General features: G+C 35.9%; 9 protein-coding genes, 14 long non-coding RNA genes and 1 other non-coding gene across 24 annotated transcripts; 12 read left to right on the top strand and 12 right to left on the bottom strand.

Moving 5' to 3' along the window:
- Positions 1-109: 109 nt before the first annotated feature.
- Positions 110-988, bottom strand: SPOM_SPNCRNA.1598. Its single transcript, NR_150491.1, has one exon. It is a non-coding gene; the product is annotated as a non-coding RNA (long non-coding RNA).
- SPOM_SPNCRNA.6118 lies at positions 182-848 on the top strand. Its single transcript, NR_195468.1, has one exon. It is a non-coding gene; the product is annotated as a non-coding RNA (long non-coding RNA).
- Positions 989-1,118: 130 nt separating the features above from the next.
- On the top strand, positions 1,119-3,903 carry ptr2 (PTR family peptide transporter). The gene has a single exon (NM_001022336.3). It carries the CDS (start codon positions 1,786-1,788, stop codon positions 3,640-3,642), a length of 1,857 nt encoding a protein of 618 aa, NP_596417.1. The 5' UTR covers positions 1,119-1,785; the 3' UTR covers positions 3,643-3,903.
- Positions 2,289-2,601, bottom strand: SPOM_SPNCRNA.6117. Its single transcript, NR_195467.1, has one exon. It is a non-coding gene; the product is annotated as a non-coding RNA (long non-coding RNA).
- Positions 3,332-3,593, bottom strand: SPOM_SPNCRNA.6116. Its single transcript, NR_195466.1, has one exon. It is a non-coding gene; the product is annotated as a non-coding RNA (long non-coding RNA).
- On the bottom strand, positions 3,868-5,930 carry bbl1 (phosphatidate cytidylyltransferase). Its single transcript, NM_001022335.3, has 3 exons — positions 5,538-5,930; positions 5,215-5,354; positions 3,868-5,169 (listed from the first exon to the last, which is right to left on the bottom strand). The coding sequence occupies exons 1-3, from the start codon at positions 5,873-5,875 to the stop codon at positions 4,328-4,330; spliced, it is 1,320 nt and encodes a 439-aa protein (NP_596416.1). The 5' UTR covers positions 5,876-5,930; the 3' UTR covers positions 3,868-4,327.
- Positions 4,093-5,151, top strand: SPOM_SPNCRNA.6115. The gene has a single exon (NR_195465.1). It is a non-coding gene; the product is annotated as a non-coding RNA (long non-coding RNA).
- SPOM_SPNCRNA.6114 lies at positions 5,409-6,314 on the top strand. The gene has a single exon (NR_195464.1). It is a non-coding gene; the product is annotated as a non-coding RNA (long non-coding RNA).
- On the bottom strand, positions 6,169-8,860 carry nup82 (nucleoporin, WD repeat Nup82; the record flags this gene model as incomplete). The annotated part of the gene is made up of 1 exon (NM_001022334.3): positions 6,169-8,860. One exon carries the CDS (start codon positions 8,858-8,860, stop codon positions 6,464-6,466), a length of 2,397 nt encoding a protein of 798 aa, NP_596415.2. The 3' UTR covers positions 6,169-6,463.
- SPOM_SPNCRNA.6113 lies at positions 6,523-7,137 on the top strand. The gene has a single exon (NR_195463.1). It is a non-coding gene; the product is annotated as a non-coding RNA (long non-coding RNA).
- SPOM_SPNCRNA.6112 lies at positions 7,263-9,118 on the top strand. Its single transcript, NR_195462.1, has one exon. It is a non-coding gene; the product is annotated as a non-coding RNA (long non-coding RNA).
- A 179-nt stretch (positions 9,119-9,297) lies between these two features.
- On the bottom strand, positions 9,298-10,261 carry SPOM_SPNCRNA.6111. The gene has a single exon (NR_195461.1). It is a non-coding gene; the product is annotated as a non-coding RNA (long non-coding RNA).
- On the top strand, positions 9,380-11,584 carry cbc2 (nuclear cap-binding complex large subunit). The gene is made up of 3 exons (NM_001022333.3): positions 9,380-9,614; positions 9,723-9,930; positions 10,012-11,584. The coding sequence occupies exons 1-3, from the start codon at positions 9,405-9,407 to the stop codon at positions 10,140-10,142; spliced, it is 549 nt and encodes a 182-aa protein (NP_596414.1). The 5' UTR covers positions 9,380-9,404; the 3' UTR covers positions 10,143-11,584.
- On the bottom strand, positions 10,287-12,119 carry arh1 (mitochondrial [2Fe-2S] cluster assembly NADPH-ferredoxin reductase Arh1). Its single transcript, NM_001022332.3, has 2 exons — positions 11,644-12,119; positions 10,287-11,561 (listed from the first exon to the last, which is right to left on the bottom strand). Exons 1-2 carry the CDS (start codon positions 11,848-11,850, stop codon positions 10,359-10,361), a joined length of 1,410 nt encoding a protein of 469 aa, NP_596413.1. The 5' UTR covers positions 11,851-12,119; the 3' UTR covers positions 10,287-10,358.
- On the top strand, positions 12,027-12,442 carry SPOM_SPNCRNA.6110. Its single transcript, NR_195460.1, has one exon. It is a non-coding gene; the product is annotated as a non-coding RNA (long non-coding RNA).
- Positions 12,443-12,949: 507 nt separating this feature from the next.
- On the bottom strand, positions 12,950-15,344 carry SPOM_SPNCRNA.6109. Its single transcript, NR_195459.1, has one exon. It is a non-coding gene; the product is annotated as a non-coding RNA (long non-coding RNA).
- php5 (CCAAT-binding factor complex histone fold subunit Php5) lies at positions 12,972-15,574 on the top strand. Its single transcript, NM_001022331.3, has 3 exons — positions 12,972-14,122; positions 14,168-14,197; positions 14,256-15,574. Exons 1-3 carry the CDS (start codon positions 13,778-13,780, stop codon positions 15,126-15,128), a joined length of 1,248 nt encoding a protein of 415 aa, NP_596412.1. The 5' UTR covers positions 12,972-13,777; the 3' UTR covers positions 15,129-15,574.
- Positions 15,575-15,656: 82 nt separating this feature from the next.
- Positions 15,657-16,127, top strand: SPOM_SPNCRNA.6108. The gene has a single exon (NR_195458.1). It is a non-coding gene; the product is annotated as a non-coding RNA (long non-coding RNA).
- On the bottom strand, positions 15,676-15,862 carry sno16. Its single transcript, NR_197140.1, has one exon. It is a non-coding gene; the product is annotated as a 16 small nucleolar RNA (small nucleolar RNA).
- On the bottom strand, positions 15,865-18,065 carry SPOM_SPNCRNA.1597. The gene has a single exon (NR_150490.2). It is a non-coding gene; the product is annotated as a non-coding RNA, possible alternative UTR (long non-coding RNA).
- On the top strand, positions 16,249-17,794 carry lys9 (saccharopine dehydrogenase). The gene has a single exon (NM_001022330.3). It carries the CDS (start codon positions 16,309-16,311, stop codon positions 17,659-17,661), a length of 1,353 nt encoding a protein of 450 aa, NP_596411.1. The 5' UTR covers positions 16,249-16,308; the 3' UTR covers positions 17,662-17,794.
- Positions 18,066-18,095: 30 nt separating the features above from the next.
- Positions 18,096-18,538, bottom strand: ina17 (mitochondrial F1-FO ATP synthase peripheral stalk assembly factor Ina17; the record flags this gene model as incomplete). Its single annotated transcript, NM_001431028.1, has 3 exons — positions 18,409-18,538; positions 18,174-18,300; positions 18,096-18,127 (listed from the first exon to the last, which is right to left on the bottom strand). Exons 1-3 carry the CDS (start codon positions 18,508-18,510, stop codon positions 18,096-18,098), a joined length of 261 nt encoding a protein of 86 aa, NP_001417967.1. The 5' UTR covers positions 18,511-18,538.
- On the top strand, positions 18,360-21,933 carry SPOM_SPNCRNA.6107. Its single transcript, NR_195457.1, has one exon. It is a non-coding gene; the product is annotated as a non-coding RNA (long non-coding RNA).
- plt1 (phosphate transporter) lies at positions 18,926-21,860 on the bottom strand (the record flags this gene model as incomplete). Its single annotated transcript, NM_001022329.3, has 4 exons — positions 21,762-21,860; positions 21,671-21,715; positions 21,595-21,615; positions 18,926-21,446 (listed from the first exon to the last, which is right to left on the bottom strand). The coding sequence occupies exons 1-4, from the start codon at positions 21,776-21,778 to the stop codon at positions 18,926-18,928; spliced, it is 2,604 nt and encodes an 867-aa protein (NP_596410.1). The 5' UTR covers positions 21,779-21,860.
- Positions 21,934-21,984: the final 51 nt, after the last annotated feature.

The raw sequence follows: 21,984 nt of genomic DNA, 5'->3' as shown, positions 1-21,984 counted from the left end.
GTTAAATAAATAAATAAAAACAACAATGTAACACTCATCAAACGATTACATAAATTTAATAAATATGCAAAGTATTAAGAATCTAACAAATATGTAATTATTATTAATGAGCAAACTACAAGTAAGCAATGAATACAACTCAACCCTCAAACCTCTAAAATTATTGAAAAACTTCGTTCACCTGTATGTCGTCGTGAGAGAATAAGAAACGTAGAGGATGTGTTTGTAAATAACAATATGTATGACAATACATAGACAGTCATCTCTTTTCTACCTTTTCCCTCATCCTCATCCATACTCATATAGTAACACTTATACCTTTTACTCTCACTTTCACATATACTAACTATATTGTCTCACATTCTTTCTATACCTCTCCTCACTCTCATTCTCACTCCTGTAGTGAAACTTCTATTTTTGGCACTATAACGTGCTACTCGTTTTTTCCATATGCTCTGCACGTTGTGCTCTTGACCATTTAATTCCATGCACCCCACTTGGTACCCAATTTCATCCCCACTTTTTCGGTCAAGTACGACTTTCCACTTCAACCATGCGATGTGGTGGCACAAAAGTCCTAAATGGAGGTACACGAGTTTTTTCTATCGTTAAGCAAAAACACGCAACTGAACAAGTGCGCAATCCTTCCGCATGATAGTGGAGTAGATGAAAAAAACGGCATCACACGAAGAAATCCAAGCTTATCTATTTCCAGCGGATTTACCAATTTTCACCCCTTTTTCCAACAGGTCACACGTTGTGCGATATGGTTACTCCTCGTGCATTTTTAATCAAATAGATATTCCGCACTAACGTTTTTGTCCGAAATAACATTTGATTTATCCAATCAACCATCAAACCCACCTTTCACGCATTGACCTTAATTATTAAAAATGTGCAGTCTAGACCGGTCCTCCCTCTTTTTTGATTTATCTGTAGGGAAGATAATAAACTTTTTCATACCACGTTTCCTACATTTACGATTTGTCTATCGCCTATCGTGCTTTGCTCACCGTCATTGATAAAGGCGTGCATGAACACGTGGTGACTGCTAAATCAGTGTGGACAAATTTCATTTTCAGCAGTATTTATACTTGAAAATTATCCCCTCAAAAGACATCCTTCGTCGTGCCGTCTAGTCTGTGTTTTAGAAGTAAGAGAAATTCAAAAACCTTGAGTGGAAACTCCTCATCGTTCGTATAATTAATCGTTTGACCTCTTTTGTTTGGAGTTGTGACTTTCTCCACACTTTCACATACATACACTTTTAATTTCCAAGTATTTATTTAATACATTAAGGAAAAATTTTTTCATTCTAAAAATTTTTCTTTTTTTATTATTATTGTCATAAATACTTATTTGTTGTTGTGTATATTTAATCTTGTTTTAAATACCCTTTCTCACTCTCACTCACTTTCATATTTCTTACTCTTAGTTGAGTTAGTCGGCCTTCGATACACATATAAAAGTGTTTATTTTAACTTTTTTGTGAATTCACTTGTCAATTTTGTGTAATTAGTTTGACTAATTATTATTATTATTATTTTTGATCTATTCTTTTTTTTATCTTTTGTACTACAATTGTTTTTTAATCTTTCGCTTGTTTACGTTATTTTTCTCTTCCTCTTTTTTTTTTTTTAATATTCGCCTCTTTTGTTTTCTCGTTTCATTGTAATTATTTTATACCCAAAAATTGTTCTTGAAACTTCTGTTCATTCTCTTTTTTATTATTATTTTTGATTTTCATACGATCGATTTCCTACATTCAATTTACCTGTGTTTACAATGAGTAGCATTGAAGAACAAATTACGAAATCGGACTCCGATTTCATCATTTCAGAAGATCAATCCTACTTAAGCAAGGAGAAAAAGGCTGATGGTTCTGCCACCATCAACACCGCTGACGAACAATCCTCCACCGATGAACTCCAAAAATCCATGTCCACCGGCGTCCTCGTCAATGGTGACTTATACCCTTCTCCTACCGAAGAAGAATTAGCCACCCTTCCTCGTGTTTGCGGTACTATTCCTTGGAAAGCCTTTATTATCATTATTGTCGAGCTTTGCGAACGTTTCGCTTACTATGGTCTCACTGTTCCCTTTCAAAATTATATGCAATTCGGTCCTAAGGATGCTACTCCAGGTGCCCTTAATTTAGGCGAAAGCGGTGCTGACGGTCTTTCTAATTTCTTCACATTTTGGTGTTATGTCACCCCGGTTGGCGCTGCACTTATTGCTGATCAATTCCTTGGTAGGTACAATACCATTGTTTGCTCTGCTGTCATTTACTTTATTGGTATCTTGATTCTTACATGTACTGCTATTCCTTCTGTCATTGATGCCGGAAAAAGTATGGGTGGGTTTGTCGTCTCTTTGATCATCATTGGTCTTGGAACCGGTGGTATCAAATCCAATGTTTCCCCCTTGATGGCTGAACAGCTTCCAAAAATTCCTCCTTATGTAAAGACCAAGAAAAATGGTAGCAAGGTCATTGTTGACCCCGTCGTCACCACCTCTCGTGCCTATATGATTTTCTACTGGTCAATTAACGTCGGTTCTCTCTCCGTATTAGCCACCACTAGTTTGGAAAGTACTAAAGGTTTTGTTTACGCATACTTGCTTCCCTTGTGCGTCTTTGTTATCCCCTTAATTATTTTGGCTGTTAGTAAGCGCTTTTACAAGCACACTCCTCCCTCCGGTTCCATCTTTGTTCGTGTTGGTCAAGTGTTCTTCCTTGCTGCTCAAAACAAATTTAATCTCGAAAAAACTAAACCATCTTGCACTACTACTGTTGGACGCGTTACGCTCAAGGATCAGTGGGATGACTTGTTTATCGACGAATTGAAACGTGCCTTACGCGCCTGCAAAACTTTTCTCTTTTACCCTATCTATTGGGTATGCTATGGTCAAATGACCAACAACTTAATTTCTCAAGCTGGACAAATGCAAACGGGTAATGTCTCTAACGATCTTTTCCAAGCCTTCGATTCAATCGCCTTGATTATTTTCATTCCCATTTGTGACAATATCATCTATCCATTATTGCGTAAGTATAACATCCCTTTCAAACCCATCCTTCGTATTACTTTAGGGTTTATGTTTGCTACTGCTTCCATGATTTACGCTGCTGTTTTACAAGCAAAGATTTATCAAAGAGGCCCTTGCTATGCAAATTTTACTGATACATGTGTTTCCAATGACATCAGTGTTTGGATCCAAATCCCTGCTTACGTTTTGATTGCTTTCTCTGAAATTTTTGCCAGTATTACTGGTTTAGAATTTGCATTTACCAAGGCCCCTCCTTCAATGAAATCCATTATTACTGCTTTGTTCTTGTTCACCAATGCATTCGGTGCCATTCTATCTATTTGCATTTCTTCTACTGCTGTCAATCCTAAGCTTACTTGGATGTACACTGGTATTGCCGTCACTGCCTTTATTGCTGGTATTATGTTTTGGGTTTGCTTCCACCACTATGATGCTATGGAAGATGAACAAAATCAACTTGAGTTCAAGCGTAATGATGCGTTAACGAAGAAGGACGTTGAAAAGGAAGTTCATGATAGTTATAGCATGGCAGATGAGTCCCAATACAATTTGGAAAAAGCAACTGCTGAAGAGGAAATCATGAAAAGCACATAATACTTAATTTAACTTAATTCGTATTTGCGGGATGCCAATTTTTCTTTTCTTTTTTTTTTTACAAAATTTCCCAAAAAATTGGGGTTTGCATGTTTTGTTTCCATCTTTTTTTTTGTTATGATGCCGTTGTTCTACTGATGCTCCTTATTTAAATGCAGTAGTACTTATCCACTCTCAGAAAATAGAGTTTTACAGTGGGTCTATATACCAGAATTTACTACAGTGTGATTTAATGAAAATATATATTGCTGTGCATAATTTAAAATATTAAAGAAAGTATCAAATATGTTGAAAATAAGAAATTCTTTAGCGGTAAACAAAACTGTATGTGTTGAGACAAGAAACTGTTTTTTAGTAGAACCGACGTGAGATTAGTCCAATAATCAACTTTTCTAAGCGTTTGCGAATTAAGCTAGCTCACTTAACCAACCTGATGACAAAAGTTTTTGATGAAAACTAATTCGGAAAATGTCAAACAAAATTTTTAAGGTGAAAAACTGAAAATTATATAAAGCAAACGAACGACTAGATCTAGTTTGGAGTTGACTAAAAATTAGACATGGGATATCAAAACTTCCAAGCAATAACGAATGACTAACAAACGGAAGTCAAACTATACATGACAACGCATTTAATAATATAAAAGACTGGCTAGTAAACAAATACGAGGATAACAAAGTGTAAGCTATTTTGAGTTTTGAAGAAGTTTGGAACAAATAGCTTGAACACTAGTTTTGCCATGACTGATGAGATAGTTTTGTAAATCTTCAACAAGTTGCACTTGCTGAGTGGTCGTGAGGCTATAAACTGCTGTATCCAATAAATCAGCAACAGATGTACTCTTTTCTGCAATAAATGATTGGAAATACATATAAACGAAGACTCCATTTAAAAACTGGCAATCCATTCTGTCAGTTAAACCACCATGCCCCGGGATGGAAGCTCCAAAATCCTTAATTTTAAAAGCACGCTTAAGACCACTAGCAAAGAATCCTCCGAAAGGGGCAATTAAACTCGAAAAGGTAGCGAAGATAGCCAAATGGAAATATATAGGAGCAAGAGTAATTGTTTCAGGAAGTCTAAAGGTATCGACAAAAACAGCTGGAATAGTATAAGTGTGAGGAAGAAATACAGAATTTGGAGTGCAATTGAGACCACTGAAAGCAGAAGTAGATAAGTCACGAGTGGGACAGATAAAATATTTGAAGTGCATTAAAACATAGCTGATAAGAGAACCAATAACTACAGTACAAATCCATCCTCCTAAAAAACCTTCGACAGTCTTCTTGGGGGAAACTTGAATAAGCGGATGCTTGCCAAACATCTTACCACACAAATACGCGAAAACATCGTTGCATACAACGTAGCAAACAGGGACAAAGAACCAAAATAAACCTTCAAACAGATTGTTAATCATAAAATGGGACTGTCCAACTACTAAGAGTAAAGTCATATGAGTCCAACAGAACTGACTGAACTGAAACTTATAATTGCCTTTTTTCAGGGAAGCGACGAAAAGTACAAAACCTAGCAAAAATTAGTAAACAATTCAAAGACGTTTAATCCACTAACCTATGATGTACAACATAAAGGATATAAACCTATGGTGTAAAACCAATGGAAGCATAAAAGAATCCATAATAAAAAGATGGTGAAAGTAAGCATAGATACTTTCACCATAAGCGTAATACAAGGTTGTCATTAGAAAATACCTAAAAAAAGTTAAAAAACTGCCTTAAAAAACAAAAAGGTAATAAATTTGACGCTAAAAAGAGAAAAACGATTTTGGCTTTTCATTTTCTATTATTTTTTTTTAAAATACTCTACTGATCGCGAACACCAACATCACAGTTAAACACTTTAGAAAAGCTAGTGAACAGTATCATCTCACATACCAGTTAATAAACCTTGTCCACGGAAGATCCTTTTCTCTACTGGGAACGCTTGCAATAGCTATCACCTCTTTGTACACACCAATCTGAACTATAGTGACCAGCAGAACAACCCAAAAGTGACCCATTGCCAAAGCAGTGAAAAATATACCGAGCAACAAAAAGGTCCATATAGTACGCGTAATAAAATTTTGACTTGGCTTTCTAGCCAAAGATTTATGTTTAGTAAGCCTCGCTGGCTCGGTAGTCTTGGAAGACGCGCTGTCCTTATTTTGGACAACCCCAACATTTCCATTTTCTTTATCCGAATTATTTCTTTTATTAGTTCTCTTCCGCGCCATACTTTAAAACTTCCCTATCTTTGGAAAAACGCTTATAATTTTGTGGAAAAGATTTGATGGGTTTGAAGAGTGAGATGTTAGTGGGTCAAGTTCTTGTTTCTTTTTACGAAAGTTAGTAATAATCTGTATAAATCGCACTATATGAAATATATGTCAATAAAATCTCACTACACTATAGTACGTTATGTTACTAACCATTATATGTTCTAAGCTTTAGAGACTTGCCTCGTGGGTACAATACTCTCGAATGAGTAAAAAATTCGCTCCTTAATGTAAGACTTTAAAAAAAAAAGCATAACTGCTGTTTGTTTAAATTATTAAAACAATAACCAAGACAATTGCATTTCTAAAAGATTTCATTATTATATTAAGTTCAAATTTTAAAAATCAGAGCTTAGGAAATATAAAATATCGACCATTAATATTAATGAATTTTTAAATGGGCCAGAGTAAATATAATAATATCCGCCAAAATTCCGATTATAAAATCTATTATCAAAGGTAAAAAGAGAAGAAAACTTCTGGTAAAAAAACTTACGCTTAGTTTAACACTATAATAGCTTTTTTTGTTTAGCTGACTAATTTTTTTCAAGATGTTTGTAATAATCTTTGAAAAGAGACAGTCTTAGTTTTGAGTTCCTTAATAGATAAGCTTTGTTGCGCCAACAGCTTTTGAAGTTGTTCAATAGCAGCAAGGCGCATATCCGAAGAAGATGCGACTAGCGTTGTTTGTGCATCTCTCGGTTTGGTACGCTGCAAGAGAGTTTTTAGAGTTTCAACTCGTTTCTCAATACCACGCTCGCCTGTAACTTTTTCTTTATAATTTCCAATTTCTTTAATAAATTGCTTTTCCTTATCAGAAAGATCAGGGACACGCAAGTCCATAACACGTTGTAAAACCTGATCAATCCTCTTTTCACACATTGACATATCAGAAGTTAAGTGCTCTAGATGCTCAGTAGACCATGCTTTTTCTCTAAAGTTACTAATCCTGTCTGAAAGTTTGTAAATGTGGTTCTGCTGTCGCTCATATTCCTCCCTTTGAAGCTTTAAACGGTGATGCAGCTCGCTACAGCCATGATCTAACAAATTCAGCGTTTCCCTATAACGAGCAACAACTTTTCCTAAAAAGCGTAAGGAAGCGGATGACACTGTAATTTCATTTTGCAGTTCAGCAGGTACAATTGTTCTTTCAACCAAACTTGGGATTGAAGGATCTGTAAAGGGAGTTTTTTCTAATAATGAAACATATAAAGGTGTATACGTCAACTTTTCATCTAAGTCATCAACTTGCTCAAGAGAAGAAGTACCAAGTGATTTTGAGTAATCCATTTCATTCGATAAAGATTCCTTGTTGACACCCATTGTGGCCAAATCAGAATCATCAAATACAGTAGTTTGCCAATTCCTAGTAAGTGATATAAGGATTTTACCTAGAGAGGGATAATACAATTGGGCGCAACCGACAACAGCGTCAGTGCTTTCGTTCAGAGGATTTGTGTCCAATCTTTCCAAAACAGAAGTACGAGAAGGAATAGAAACCAACACATTTGAAAGTTCATCCTCATCATTCTCTTCCTCGTTGTTCAAAAATTCACTGTTTTCGAAATTAAGATTTAGATCTCTAGCCCAAGATTCAATATCAACTACATGTAAGCCGTTGGCATGATATGCGATTAAAGAATACGGAGACTGAATATCTGGTTGTAATACCATATAAGGGTTATTGTTAGAAAGATACAGTGAATGAACTTGTGAAACAATAAGTTTCATAGATGCTAAACCATGATCATTAAGTTTAGACCATCGTCCGCTAACTTCTGACACTAAGAGCAAAAGATCAAGGCGACCCTCGGAACCACCAATGGCGAGTACGTCAATTGGGTTCATACCAAAAGAATAAATATCACAATAGTCTTCAATAAGCTCATCATCAGCTACAGCTGGTTGTAGAAGAAAGGGTCCTTGCATAGAAGGTATAAATGAAAAATCATCTGGTCTACGAACAGATACATAATCAGATGAATCAAAAAGTTCAGAGCTACCTTCGGATATAACAAATGAGGTACTTAAATCGTTTGCAAGTGCTGCTTCGCCTAATAGTTTAGTAATCCAATGAACATTTCTACGATGATTTTCCGCATCAGCATCGTCCTCTTTTTTAGTTAAAATTAATCTAATTTGTTTCAAAACGTCTTGGGGTATCATTGCATTTGCTGGCATTACCGGGCAAACGCTAAAAACATCTCCTCCTCGGGTCAGAATATAAATTGTAAATACCCCCCACCCTTGAGAAACATTGCTAAAGCAAAAAGCGGTCGGTATATGCAAATCTACATCGGCATCAAATGAATTGGAAGCCTGATGCGTCAATTTAAGAGGAATCTCATAATCGGGCATTAACACTCCATTTCCAGCCTCATAAAGCAAGAGTGAAGTTTCAGTTAATACAACCAAAGATCTTCCGGACTTCCCCAGTGGGTGAAATCGAACGGAGACAATTTGAGAAGAAGGATTAATAACTGCAACCGAACAAATGGTAACCTCCGATAATTTTAATGAGTTAGTCCCGTTTTCCTGGTGTTCTGAATTTGAAAAATTGTTAACAGATTCACCAAAGTTTGAAACGGACTCTGCAAGTGGATTTTGTTCAGATAACTTTGATCTCAAACCCAGTATAACAATTTTTGATTTTCCTACCACTGCTAGAAATCGGCCATTTTTACTAAGGCAAATCTGTTCAATCATAAAGTCTAATTCTGGATTAAAAAGTTTTTTGTAAAAATTCTTATGAGATGCTTCATTTTTATGTTTTAAGAGTCGACAATCCAAGCTTCTGACTTCTTGCCCCACAGCAACGTACAGAAACGACTCAAACGCGCAAAGATGCTTGGGAAAAATTTCCCAATCCTCAGGAATAGGTTTAATCCATCGTAGGGCAGGATGCTTTTCCAAAATGTCTGTCCATGATACCTCTTGAGACATGATGGTTGATGCCATTTTGTTAGTCTTCTGCGAGTATTAAATAAGGAGGAAGAATGCGTCGCTAAATAAATGTAAAAAGTAATACATGTGTACTTTGAATATTAGAATATACCATAATTATTTGTACCTAGCTTGTTATAGGTAAATTAAAAGAACCAGATCTTTGGAGCCTTTTCCTCTTTCTAGCGAAATGCAGCATATGGTGTAATAGTGCTTGAATGCTACTTCTTTTAAAAACATTTAAATGATTTTAGTTTGCGAATAACAGGTATACAAATTCTATACATCAATTACATTATAAGCATTAAGTTTCCTAATATTTAACAGTTTTACTTCATTTAAGATAAAGCAATAAGTTAGCTAGCATAGTTCATTCAAAAAAGCGATTTCCTTAATTCAAATTCTCTTAAAGAACAAATGTAATTTTAAAACCAATTATTATAAGGGTTGGAATTAGCTACATTTACACGATGATTTTTTTACTTTGTAAATGCATAGTACACTATAAAGTTAGACTTCAACCTACAACCACTGCCTAGGAAAAATGGCATCAATAACAAGGTTAGATGCTGTTTCTCCGTATCTCATACGGAGGTTTAAAAACGATTTACGTGCTTTAGATGCTGTGAAACAAAGTAACTGTGTTTATGTTGGCAACCTTTCATTCTATACCACCGAGGAGCAAATTTATGCTTTATTTTCCAAATGTGGTGAGATTCGACGAATTATCATGGGCGTAGATAGATTTACAAAGGTAAGTTTTCATAAAATTCTGTTTATTTGCTCTTCAAGTTCATTACTTTCAAAGTTGTCTTGGAATGCAATCATAGATGCCCGACTTGTACTAATCAAATATTACCAGACACCATGTGGGTTTTGTTTTGTTGAATATTTTGAAAATCAAGATGCTTTAGATAGCTTAAAATACATTTCAAGAACATCATTGGATGAAAGAATTATTCGTGCAGATTTGGATCATGGTTACGAAGAAGGTCGTCAATATGGCAGAGGTGCATCCGGAGGCCAAGTCAGAGATGAAATGCGGGAAGAATTTGATCCTGGACGTGGTGGTATGTAGTCGGATTCTAAAAGAAGCGATATTTAATCAATACAGTCTCTGCAAACTTAATAACATACTAACTTGACTTTAGGATATGCAAAAAATAGGCAACCAACCAGCTCTAGACAGCTTGCAAACTATTCTGGAATTTCTTCTGCTCCTTTAGGATCTTCTCTAGAACTTCAAAGTAATCCAAGATACAATCGTTGGAAAAAAAATTAAAAAGTTAGTTATATAATTCGGACTTTAACGAGGTATTGGAAGATTCACAGGCACTTCTTACTATTTATTCCGGAATTTTTAGAGTTGGTCCATTTTAAAATGCTTTACAAAGAAATCTGTAAGACCAGCTTGCGATATATTTTTTTGGCATAAGACTTATTTCATTATACAAACCAATATTCAAGTTACAAATGATTTAATTAAACTATGCAGTATCTATTTTTTACCGGGATATATTAGTTTAATCATATCTTCATTCGACCTGAATTTTTCACTGAGAGACTCATGCCTAAGACCTCTTTCAATTTCTGCATTTCGAATTACCTTCCAATCTTTCCAGTGAATTACAGGTGTTTTAATGTTCTTTTTTAAGCCATCCCATCCTAGCTTACTATTTTTGAGAAATTCCTTTTTGGATTTCCAATCCTTAGTTATTGTATCCGCTGTAGCAAATGCATCCATCATGGTCGTAGCAATGACTCCAATTGGCCCATGTTTCACCCATCCACTAGTGTAAATGCCAGGACGAACAAATCCGTTAACATTTTTTACAATTCCTTTTGCATCGTCGAATGGAACGCCAACGTCTTTCATTCCAGGCAAGGGCATACTTTTATACCCTATACTTCGGATAAACAACTGTGCGGGTATGGTTGTAAATTTTGACTCAGCATCTGTTCTTATGCTATCTGTAATCTGAAAGCGAACATTTTCAACATTTCCCTTATGTCCTAGAATCTCAACAGGTGTTAAGCCAAATTCCAAATTCCAACATTTCTTGTCTTTTGAATAAGGGGCTACTCGTTTCTCTGAAACAGCTTTCTGGATTTCGGAAACTAATAGCTTTAACAATCTCTTTCTAGGTCTATCCAAACCGCTTGCATCTGTTTCATTCATCCACTTTGTAGAATAATTAAAGGAAGGAGCAAAGAAAACTGCACTTGATAGGGCAAACAGTTCTCTCAATTCTTTGATAGTAAACGAGACAGAAAATATGTTTCTTCTTCCTACAATGTGTAATCTTTTTAAATTGCTTCTTTCAAGTGATTTGAGGAACAATGGATTAATGTCAGTTGGGGATAATTGAGCAGGATTACTTAAAAGGATTCGAGCTACATCAAGTGAAACATTACCATGTCCAATAACTACTGCATCCTCTACCTGACTTAAATCCAACTCAAGATTTTGATTTCTGGGATCACTGTTATACCAACCCACCACTTCTCGCGCACTATAAACACCTGACAAGTCCTCCCCTGGAATTCCCAGTCTCTTGTCCCCAGCAGCTCCATAGGCAAGGACCAAACAATCATAATTTTTAGTCAAATCCCGTAAAGAAACATCAGTCCCAACGTTTACGTTACCAAGGAAGCGAAATTGTGTAGACTCAGCAATTTCGGAAAACTTGTGTTCTACATGCTACAATAGAGGTTAGCTGTATAATAAATTTAATAAGATCCATTTTTAAACCAATCAATATTTCTTGGCTTAACAGACTTACCTTAACTTCTGGATGATCTGGGGCAACTCCATAACGTACAAGCCCAAATGGAACTGGGCGGGATTCAAACATATCTATTTTGACATTTGGGTCATTTCGTAAGAGTCTGTGGGCTGTGTAAAAAGCAGCCGGCCCAGAACCGATGATGCCGACTACAGGTGAAGAAGTTTGAGTGCTATATGTTCTTTTAATGAATCGTGATAGCATCCTTTCTTAGCCTTAAGATGAAAGAAAAACAAAAAATGATTGAAATGAAGAAGTGAAGGATATCTTCGTGATTGTAAATCTGATATAAAACTAGCAGCAATTATCATTAACAACTGGACTCTCCTCAAAACGAAAAGAAAAGCTACCAATGCTTAATAAAACTGATTCATTAGTTTTAAAGCTTTAAATGTTTAATCTCAATAAACTGTTTGGTGACACCTATACAACTAGTGAATTTTATAGCATTGGATGAGTGGTCAGGTTCAAGCAGCCAAGCCTTTTGAGAGCAAAGCATTTATATGATAAGATCAGTCAGTATTTAGAAAAAGGAAATTTCTTATTAAATCAAAGGTAATTACAAACAGGAAAGTTGAATCAAACGCTACAACAGAACTTTTGCTGATCGTTGCTTACGATATTACCAGCAACAAACATCTCATATAGTAAAGTGCAAACCTTCAAATAAGTGTTTTATGTTGTTATTATGAGTGACTTAAGCAGCTTCAAACTGATTTCTGCAATGATTTTTTTATGATATTTCAAATAACTAGTTAGATGATTGTGGCTCAAATGGTTAATTTGAAAACGATATATTTAAATTTCTTAAAAATAATTAATCTCTGCTTATTCAATCATACTTATTTATAAAGATGCTAAACCTAGCTACTTGAAAGTGTTTTCTAATTCCTACTATTATAATGATAAAACAAAAAATAAGAATTTATTACATTCAAAATAATTCTATTTATAAAGGTCAATTACTCTTTCACGTTTAAAGAACTGTTGTAAGACCAACAAATTGTAACGCGGTAAGCTTTATCTTTGCGAGGACTTTAAAAAGGCGTAAGATTCAATTAACAAGGATGTATTTTAATGTAATTCCTGGATTGAAGTCAATTACTATACGTATTTTCTATTCTGTTTGCTTTAATTACTGAATAATATTTGCACATGCTATTGTTTATAGTATTATATCTACTACCGCGAAAACATTAATTATGTATATCAAATAATGAATATTTACGTGTCGTTAAAGTGTTTTAGCAATTGTAGAAACAAAGTATGTGGTACTATAAACCGGTTCCATCAATAAGTTGTGTGACAGCCAACCATCTTCTGCCAGCCACCAATAAATTCAATCGTACCGATTTTCGCTATATTGAGTGTTTTTGCACTCTATATACTTAATTAAGCCAGGTGTAATACGCTACATAGATAATTCAAGACACTTCGACGAGTTAAGGTGCTTTACTAGTGTTCTTTATTGAAGTTCTTTGTTTTAAGAAGTTAATGTGTTAGAGATACGTTAGTAACTGCACTTGTTGCTTTGTCTTACTCATTCTACGAGTTTTTCGTGAATTAAGACGATTGGTATTTATCTTTTTAGATATTGCAACTAAGCCTCGTGTTTAGCCGTTCGTGTTCCTTTCGATTGTAAAACTTTTTATTTTTTTCTTTCCGTTCCACTCTTCAACTTGACGTCAATTTGTTTTACTTCCCTGTTTCGTCTCCTGCTCACCTCTCATATAAGTTTAATTCCCCATTTTACCGGAGACTACTCCGCTCCCTTTCTATTTTATTTCTACTTATCTTGGTTACGATTTTGTTAAGCTGTACATCAAGGTATTGGAAGTTTTCTTTAATCCGCATCTTTATCGCCTCTTAATATTTAGATTTTCGATTTGAAATTCTTTAGCTTAAATTATTGTCAGTTTCTTTAACAGCTTTGTTTTTAGGAAACTGGTATTTGTTAGATCCCGGCATAGTTACAATTTTTGTCATTGTCGTTTTTTTAAACCTGTCACCAGTGAGATTGCATTGATCTCTTATCTAATTGGCAAAGGCCTTTACGTTTCCAGTTTTCTTTTTAAACTAAATTGCCTTTCTGTAGACTTTTTTTCGTTTTTCAATTAAGATTCATTGCAAAATGAATTCTATTCCTGATTCCTATTCCTTGAAACAAGGCTTTCCCGAAGGTTTAGGAGAATATGTTGATCCCTCTGGCAATCCTAATTCTCAGGTACGGATAGGTTATGGTCAAGATTCTGTTTCTCGCTTCCAACAACCAGTCCCCGATGTTGATCCAACTGCTGTCAATCACTACAACGCTAGTGCACCCATTGAGGTTGCTAGTCCATTTGATAATGTTACTCAAGGTCTTGTTGGCAGTGATGCACAAGCCCTTGCTGAATATTGGCAAAAAACCATCGATACATTGGAACATGACGATCAAGCTGTAAAAACTCTGCATCTTCCCTTAGCTCGTATTAAGGTATGCCACTTTTTCTGAATTAATTACTAACTATTGATTATGCAGAAAGTTATGAAAACTGACGATGATGTGAAGGTACGTTACTTTGAGTATTCGAATACTTTTTGACATTAACTTTTACTAATTTTTTTAGAATAAAATGATCTCGGCAGAAGCTCCTTTTCTGTTCGCTAAAGGAAGTGAGATATTTATTGCAGAGCTTACTATGAGGGCTTGGCTTCATGCCAAAAAAAATCAACGAAGGACACTACAAAGATCCGATATTGCAAATGCAGTATCAAAATCTGAAATGTATGATTTCTTAATTGATATTATATCTAAAGATAACAATAATTCCCGCGCATCTTCCAGTCAAGCTCATATGTCTGCTACTCAAGTTGCTGCTATGGGTGGTATGAATGGTTTACAACCTTTCCCCACTCAAGCTGGCTTACCCAATCAAGGGTTTCCAATGCCAACTGGTAGTCAACTTCCATTTTCAAATCAACAGTCAAGTCAGCCTTCAATGCAGTATTCCTCTCATCCATCCAGAATGCAGCAAATGCAAGATATTGATCAATCTATGTATAAACAGCAGCGTCTGGGCTCTGAATATCCACAACTACAAATGTCAGATAACTCCGGAAATGTTAACCAGATGAATATGCAAAGACCGGTCATGGTAGCACCGTACATGGCTGAGCATTTATACCGTTATCCACCTACGCATCTCGAATCTGGATCCTCAGCTTTCCGATTGCAGTCATCCCCTATGGGATATCAAATGCCCCAATTTCAAGGTAATATGCGACCTAATATGCAACAGTCTCAAATGTTTGATCCTTCTGCATATGGTATGTCAAGAAGACCTGGATCTCCTCGGCAATTCGATCAGCAACAGAGACTTTATTCACAGCCAAACGCTATGATGTATCAAACTCAGCAAGGGCGTCAGGGAAACCCAATGCATCAGCAGTTTTCCCAGCAACAAAACCCTCTTTCTCGCTATTCGCAACAACCCCAGTAATATCTTTTAATACCTGTTGATTTAGAACATGCAATTTAAATAATTTCTATTAAATTATTTGGGAGGATCCAACAGTGATGCATTTTTAGGTGGAACTTTCAATTTGTCAATTTTCGGTTTATCTACAAAAGCTTAAAGAAACAGTTGATTTTCATGACATGCTATGTCTAGTCATTGTTACTTTTTTTAAGCTATGTGTGGTTTTATTTTTTTAGCAAGACCGAAAAAGAAATGACGGAAGCTTTTCATATTTGCTGCCTCTTTATTTTCCCATTGCGGGACTGCTAGTGTAGAGTATTTTGTTTTACTTAAACATATATATGCATTTGAAATTCATTGTCGATAACATTCTACCTATTATGGATATTTACGGGTTGTCAATGTAAATAAATGATGGCATGTTGCAATCGGTTACCAAGAAGCAATTAGCTTTAAACAACGTTTAGGTTTACTTTATAATTAAATTTATTCGTATATGTACTTGAAAATTTGCACTTTTGATGATTTTTTAATTTAAAATCTCATAAATTTTAACTTCTATGTAAAAAGGTATTTAGGCTCATTATGCAAGGAAATTACAGCTGCTTTCATTCCCGACTGCATAAAAAACCACCATTCCACGGCCACCATACTCGAGGTAAAAATGAGTACGGCGGTGCGAGGCAGTTTAATTTACTCCTTCACCAGAACTACGCAGTTGATTATGAACAACAGATAGGCAGAAAGAGGAGAAACAAATTATTCTTATACTAAAGCTTAGAATTCTTTAATCTACCCCCAAACAACAACGAATGGCATCTACTAGCTTTTAAGCAACTTCTGTTCTGCAGAAAAAAACTACGTAAAAAAAGTTGCTAAAACTATCAGTTGCGACATCGCTGCTAACAAATTATCGACTAAACTTGTCGATAATAACGAATTCCCCTAGTAAGCCAAACATAACATTGAGAGGAAACGTAACGATTAAATATTAATTCAAAAAATGGTCCATGTGACTGCTTTTTTAACCGATTCGAGATAATCAGTTTTCATCAATTTAGACGACGATTTCGGCCATCAGAAATAAATCTGTGGATAAAAAGGAACCCCTTATATATCGCTAAAACCGTGACGACAAAACAGAAGTCTTTGGTTTACCACTTGTCCTTAACTGACTGCCTCTTTCATTTTCAACATCAAAATGCCTTCCATCTTATTACTTGGTTCGGGATTTGTCGCTCATCCTACTTTAGAATATTTATCTCGTCGTAAAGAAAATAATATAACCGTAGCATGCAGAACTCTTTCTAAGGCTGAAGCATTTATTAATGGTATCCCAAACAGCAAAGCCATTGCTTTGGATGTCAATGATGAAGCAGCTCTTGAGAAAGCTGTTTCCGAACATGATCTTACCATCAGCTTGATTCCTTACACTTATCATGCAACAGTTATGAAAGCTGCCATTAAGCATGGTAAACACGTTTGTACCACCAGTTATGTGAATCCCAAAATGGCTGAGTTGGAGGAAGCTGCCATCAAGGCTGGTTCTATTTGTATGAACGAAATCGGCGTCGATCCCGGTATTGATCATTTATATGCTATCAAGACCATTGAAGAGGTTCATAAAGCTGGCGGTAAGATTAAGTCTTTCTTGTCTTATTGTGGAGGTCTTCCCGCTCCCGAGGACTCCAACAATCCTTTAGGATACAAGTTTTCTTGGTCTTCTCGTGGTGTTTTGTTGGCTCTTCGCAACTCTGCCAAGTTTTATGAAAACGGCAAACTTGTTGAAATTGACGGCAAGGATTTGATGGAAACTGCTAAACCCTATTTCATCTATCCCGGTTACGCTTTCGTTTGTTATCCTAATCGTGATTCCACTGTCTACCAAGAGCGCTATCAAATACCTGAAGCAGAAACTATCATTCGCGGTACTTTACGTTACCAAGGATTTCCCGAGTTTATTCATTGTTTGGTTGATATGGGATTTTTGGATGAGACAGCTCAGGAATACTTATCTCCTGAAGCACCCGCTTTGCCTTGGAAGGAGGTTACTGCTCGTGTCATCAAGGCTGAATCTTCCTCCGAAGCCGACCTAATCAAGAAAATTTCTTCCATCCACAAATTCAAAGATGAAGACGACAAGAAGCGCATTTTGAATGGTTTGAAGTGGCTTGGTATGTTCTCTAGCAAACCCGTTACTCCTCGTGGTAATCCTTTGGACACCTTATGCGCTACCTTGGAGGAACTTATGCAATACGAAGAAGGTGAACGTGATATGTTAATCCTTCAACACAAGTTTGAAGTTGAAACCAAAGAAGGAAAACGCCAAACTCGTACTTGCACTTTGCTTGACTACGGTGTTCCTAATGGCTACACCTCTATGGCAAAATTAGTCGGCGTTCCTTGTGGTGTTGCTACTCAGCAAATTCTTGATGGTGTTATTAACACCCCAGGTGTTTTGGCTCCTAATGATATGAAGCTTTGCGGTCCATTGATTGATACACTTGCCAAAGAAGGTATTCGATTGGAGGAAGAAATTATTGACGAAGAGTAAGCATGTTTCACGCTTTGGTTCCAAACTCTTATATATAAGTTTGACATTTTAGAACACCAAAGCTTCTTCATTTTCTATAATTATTCGTAATCTTAGAGTTCGTCAACCTTTTTTTTGGCAATTTATCTACATGTTCATAAGTATAAATGTTCAGTTTGTTTTGCAACCTTATTTATGTGAAGCTTTACTTGGGGTTTTCGTATTTTCTAAGTAGATGTATTTAGTCTTAGGTAACCGACGTAAAACTCGAAGAAAAAATAACCTCTTCTCGATTATTTGAACAAACAACTCGAGGACCTTTTGACTGAGTGTTTCGTCTGTAGCATTTAGCTATTCAAAGAATTTTTGACATACTGAACTATTAACAAATCGTAATCTCGCTTCTTTAAGCCATATACGTTACTAAATTTCTGGGTCATACAAATCTCGTGTTTTTATTTCGCATTCTCTAAATTCCGTAATTCGCCTAAATGTCAACAAACTAAAAGAGCTTTCACATATCAACAACTTACTGTTTTTAATAGCTTCCTGTTCTGATGCATCTAATTTCCACCAAACTATTTCCAATCCATAATAAGTTGCTAAGGCAAAAAGCGTCACTTTACCAAGAGGTCTAGCGTAGTTTTTATAAAACATAATCTTTATGATCGTTAATAAAATAATGTTAAATAAAACAATGCAAAAATGCTTGAATGAATTTTAGCACAGATAAAATTTATGACCTAAAGCGTATTTAGAAAAGCTTACATGAGGTGAGATTTCTTTTTGTTGACTATTAAATCTTTTCTGCTGAACTGGCACCTTTTTTACAGTCCATTTCGCAAAATTGATGGGCAATTTGCGTAACATTTTGAGACTATAGGTGATGGTTAATTATAACGTTCCCGCTGCACCATACACACTACAATCTATTTGAATGATGCATAATTTGGTTCATTTCTAATCAAGATCCAAGTTTCTACGAAAATTAGCAACTATTTTTCATATTCCTTAGGTTTTTGTGATTAGTTATTTGTTATTTTTTTTTGCCAGTCAATTTGAAACAAAGGAGAGATAAAATTTGTTTTGTATCGTATTATAAAGTGAACATATAAATACATTAAGATCCGTAGGAACACTAAGCTACCATAATTTTATCTTCGAATGCAATGATTTAAAATCTATTTAAGTAGAATTGACAAATATGAATGTGTTATGCAGCAGAACATGCTTCGACTCAAAAATTATAAAAAGAAAGATACAGTACCGTTTACAAATTAGGAGGTTAAAATCCAAGTGCTCGCATGATTGGTGTTCCAATTAATAGGAGAATCACGAAGGAAATTAGTGTGGCAGGAATACCAGCTTTTAAAAAGTCACTAACTTTCAAATATCTTTTGCCAGCTTCATTTTCCATCATGATAGCTGTCATATTAGGAAAACCACTGGTTGGCAAAGCCATAGCAAGACTACACATCATTCCCGAAGCCAAAACGAAAAGACGTGGATGAGGATCGGCAAGGCGACTTCCAACTTCATGGACAATGGGAAGTACCACCATTGCAGCTACTATATGAGAAATAAATGAAGAAACAACAAGAGTCAAAGCAGAAAAAATAAGCAGTACCCTAAATGTATTAAGGGAAGAAACAGCATTACCTATTTTAAGGGCAATAAGTTCTAAAAGGCCGGAAGAAGACACTACTTTTCCTAACGCAACACCTCCCATTGCCAAAACTATGACTGTCCACAAAAAATTATTAAAATCCTCCTTGGTTAACAAACCTGTTCCGAAGAATACAATGATTGGGACTAATGCAATAACACCCATATCACCAAACACCTCATCGAAGCGGCGTTCAAGGCACCAAAGGACTATAGTACCAATCGTAACAATGGAAATAAACCATTGGACACCAGTAAATGTATCCTTGGTGGAGCGAATTTTAGCTAAAGTGATGTGCTCATCTTTCAGTAATCCAAAAGACAACAGAAACCATATAGAAAATATACACAGTAACGATACAGGAATACTGACGGCAAACCATTCACCCCATCCCGCAGCGGGATCCATATTCTGTAGCGCAACAATATTTTGTGGGGATGAAATAGGCGAAGCAATACCTCCAACATTAGATGCCAAAGCAATACCCACAATTAGTATCTTTGCAAAATCGGACTCTGCTGGTAAATTTCTCAGAAGGGGCTGAATAATAGAAAAACACAACACTGGCGCAGCAACGTTGCTAATCCACATACTAGCAAACATGGCAACGAACATGTTTGTAAGAAGCACGCTTCTAGGCTTACGCCCTGCATGCGCTAAAATGGAAGTCGCCAACCTTTTAGCAATATGATATTTGCTTAGAGCAGCTGCAATGGTAAAACCTCCTAAAAGCAAAACTATAGTTGGATTCCACATCGAACTAAATATAACCTTTGTTGATTCCTTTCCAGAAAGAGGTGAACCGTTCTCATCTCTCAAAATTTTCAAAAACACAGTCATAAAAGGAACCAAAAACGAAGTAACGAACAAAGGAATAGCCTCCGTAGCCCATAATAAAGAAACCATTACTAACAAAGCCAAACAATTGTTCTGTTCCCTATTATCTATGACAGGAAAACTTAATAAGAGAATAAATATAACGATAATAGTAATTAAAGTTGCAATCGTGCTATTAAAGAAGCATCTTGGGATTCTAAAAACACCAAATTTAGTTTTGATTGTAAAATAGGGGGGCTGTTCTGATTCTTTCTCATCAGCTGCGACAGGCTTCAGTCCTGATAATCTCGCGGCCTGAGTACGACGCTCCATAGCCATCATTTCACGCCAAATAGTGTTCCTTTCCCATGCAACGTATTCACGAAGATGACCACGAAGGCGACGGATAGCCACAAATGTATCGCCTTGACAGCATAGCTTAGCATACCACTCTGCAACAATATTTAAACGCTTTGACAATGTTTTCCCAGTAGCAGGAAGGAAAGGGTAAGCTTGGTTGACGCGCTTCATGTACGATTCACGAAGGCTACTACCCAAAGTTTTATCATATTTTTTTAAGATTTTTGAAAAACCAGTATAATTAAGATGGACGTACGAAATCAAGTCATGAATTGAAACATACAACTGTGTCAGTTTTCGCTTTAAAGAAACGAAGTTTTCGTACGCAACAATATCAGATGGATATTGTTCAATAAGCAACCATCGATTGTTATTGTTGTTATCTTCGTCTTCATCTTCGTCCTCATCTTCATCATCATCATCATCATCTTCCTCCTCCACCTCATCATCATTGCCTTGTACCTCAGGTTGAGCTTCTGAATGTTGTTTTTTTGATAAACCGTTTTTAGAAGTATCGACATCATGAGGTTCAGACGGTTGAATAGCAGTAGATTCTGCTCTAGATATAGCAGGGGCCGCATAACCTCCATCACTAGTTTGCCCATTGAGATATATCTCACGGTTTGAAGAAGTAATGCGAGGCAATTCTTGGCTGCGGGCCATACGACCAGATTTCCTACTCGCTGAGCTCTTTTGTAATCGTTCAGGGGTAGGGTAATTAATGTTGTTTCCCTGACTCATATACTCATTCTCATAGGTTTCAAATTCGCCCTTAATTCTACCATACTGATCAGCAATTTCTTTTTCTTTAGGAGCATAAAATTCAACAATTCCTTGTAATTCCTTGTCTAAAGCAAACATAAAGCGATCATCGGGTGATCTTCTTTCGTGCTCTAACAGCCTAGTTTCTTCATCTGGAGCGCCTTGTTGTAATGTTATCTGTTCATGTTCCAATGAATAAATACTTAAAAATATATGTTAGCAAAATTCAAGTACAATTTTATTCTCCGGCTGTTAATCAGACATTATCCCAAATTTCGCAAGTATGAATTTGTCGGAATATAGGATATATCATAATAGCCAGTCGTAAGCTCGAGAATTTTCAAACATACAGCTTCTTAAGGTTCGAGTAACTAAGCACCGATTGTTAGCAAAAATCGGAAGTAATCCAACAGGTTGTTTACTTACGCAATGTAGCTTTCGGACCATTCCGGTACTGCATTAAATTGAAGACTAAAAAGTAATTAGAACAAGTCTTGTGAAAACTGATGCAACAAACCTATGACTGAATTTCATCTTGGATGACAGAGGTCATTTAACTTCAATTGTGACTAAAAACAGCTTTAGCTTATTCACGCAAATTAATTTGGAACAATCTAAAGGAGCGTTAGCCGTTCAAATTTCGTGGCCTATGATCGGAGGTGAAGCTGTATTCGTGGATCCAACCTCCGATAGAAATAGCGTAATATAACAACGTGTGTTAAATAATATAGCAAAGTGCA

Source organism: Schizosaccharomyces pombe (assembly GCF_000002945.2).
Source record: "Schizosaccharomyces pombe strain 972h- genome assembly, chromosome: II".
NCBI lineage: Eukaryota > Fungi > Ascomycota > Schizosaccharomycetes > Schizosaccharomycetales > Schizosaccharomycetaceae > Schizosaccharomyces > Schizosaccharomyces pombe.
The sequence above is the reverse complement of the archived record's forward strand: the minus strand, read 5'-3'. Positions and strand labels throughout refer to the sequence as shown.

Excerpts from the sequence above, each read along its gene's own strand:
- arh1 (NM_001022332.3), bottom strand. The coding sequence starts at position 11,850 with ATGCTATCACGATTCATTAAAAGAACATATAGCACTCAAACTTCTTCA. Across the intron at positions 11,562-11,643 it reads CAGATCATCCAGAAGTTAAG|CATGTAGAACACAAGTTTTC; the intron begins GTAAGTCTGTTA and ends CCTCTATTGTAG.
- php5 (NM_001022331.3), top strand. The coding sequence starts at position 13,778 with ATGAATTCTATTCCTGATTCCTATTCCTTGAAACAAGGCTTTCCCGAA. Across the intron at positions 14,123-14,167 it reads TTCCCTTAGCTCGTATTAAG|AAAGTTATGAAAACTGACGA; the intron begins GTATGCCACTTT and ends TTGATTATGCAG. Across the intron at positions 14,198-14,255 it reads AAACTGACGATGATGTGAAG|AATAAAATGATCTCGGCAGA; the intron begins GTACGTTACTTT and ends TAATTTTTTTAG.
- cbc2 (NM_001022333.3), top strand. The coding sequence starts at position 9,405 with ATGGCATCAATAACAAGGTTAGATGCTGTTTCTCCGTATCTCATACGG. Across the intron at positions 9,615-9,722 it reads GCGTAGATAGATTTACAAAG|ACACCATGTGGGTTTTGTTT; the intron begins GTAAGTTTTCAT and ends AAATATTACCAG. Across the intron at positions 9,931-10,011 it reads ATTTGATCCTGGACGTGGTG|GATATGCAAAAAATAGGCAA; the intron begins GTATGTAGTCGG and ends ACTTGACTTTAG.
- lys9 (NM_001022330.3), top strand. The coding sequence starts at position 16,309 with ATGCCTTCCATCTTATTACTTGGTTCGGGATTTGTCGCTCATCCTACT.
- bbl1 (NM_001022335.3), bottom strand. The coding sequence starts at position 5,875 with ATGGCGCGGAAGAGAACTAATAAAAGAAATAATTCGGATAAAGAAAAT. Across the intron at positions 5,355-5,537 it reads TGGACAAGGTTTATTAACTG|GTATTTTCTAATGACAACCT; the intron begins GTATGTGAGATG and ends AACTTTTTTTAG. Across the intron at positions 5,170-5,214 it reads CTTTATGTTGTACATCATAG|GTTTTGTACTTTTCGTCGCT; the intron begins GTTAGTGGATTA and ends AATTTTTGCTAG.
- ptr2 (NM_001022336.3), top strand. The coding sequence starts at position 1,786 with ATGAGTAGCATTGAAGAACAAATTACGAAATCGGACTCCGATTTCATC.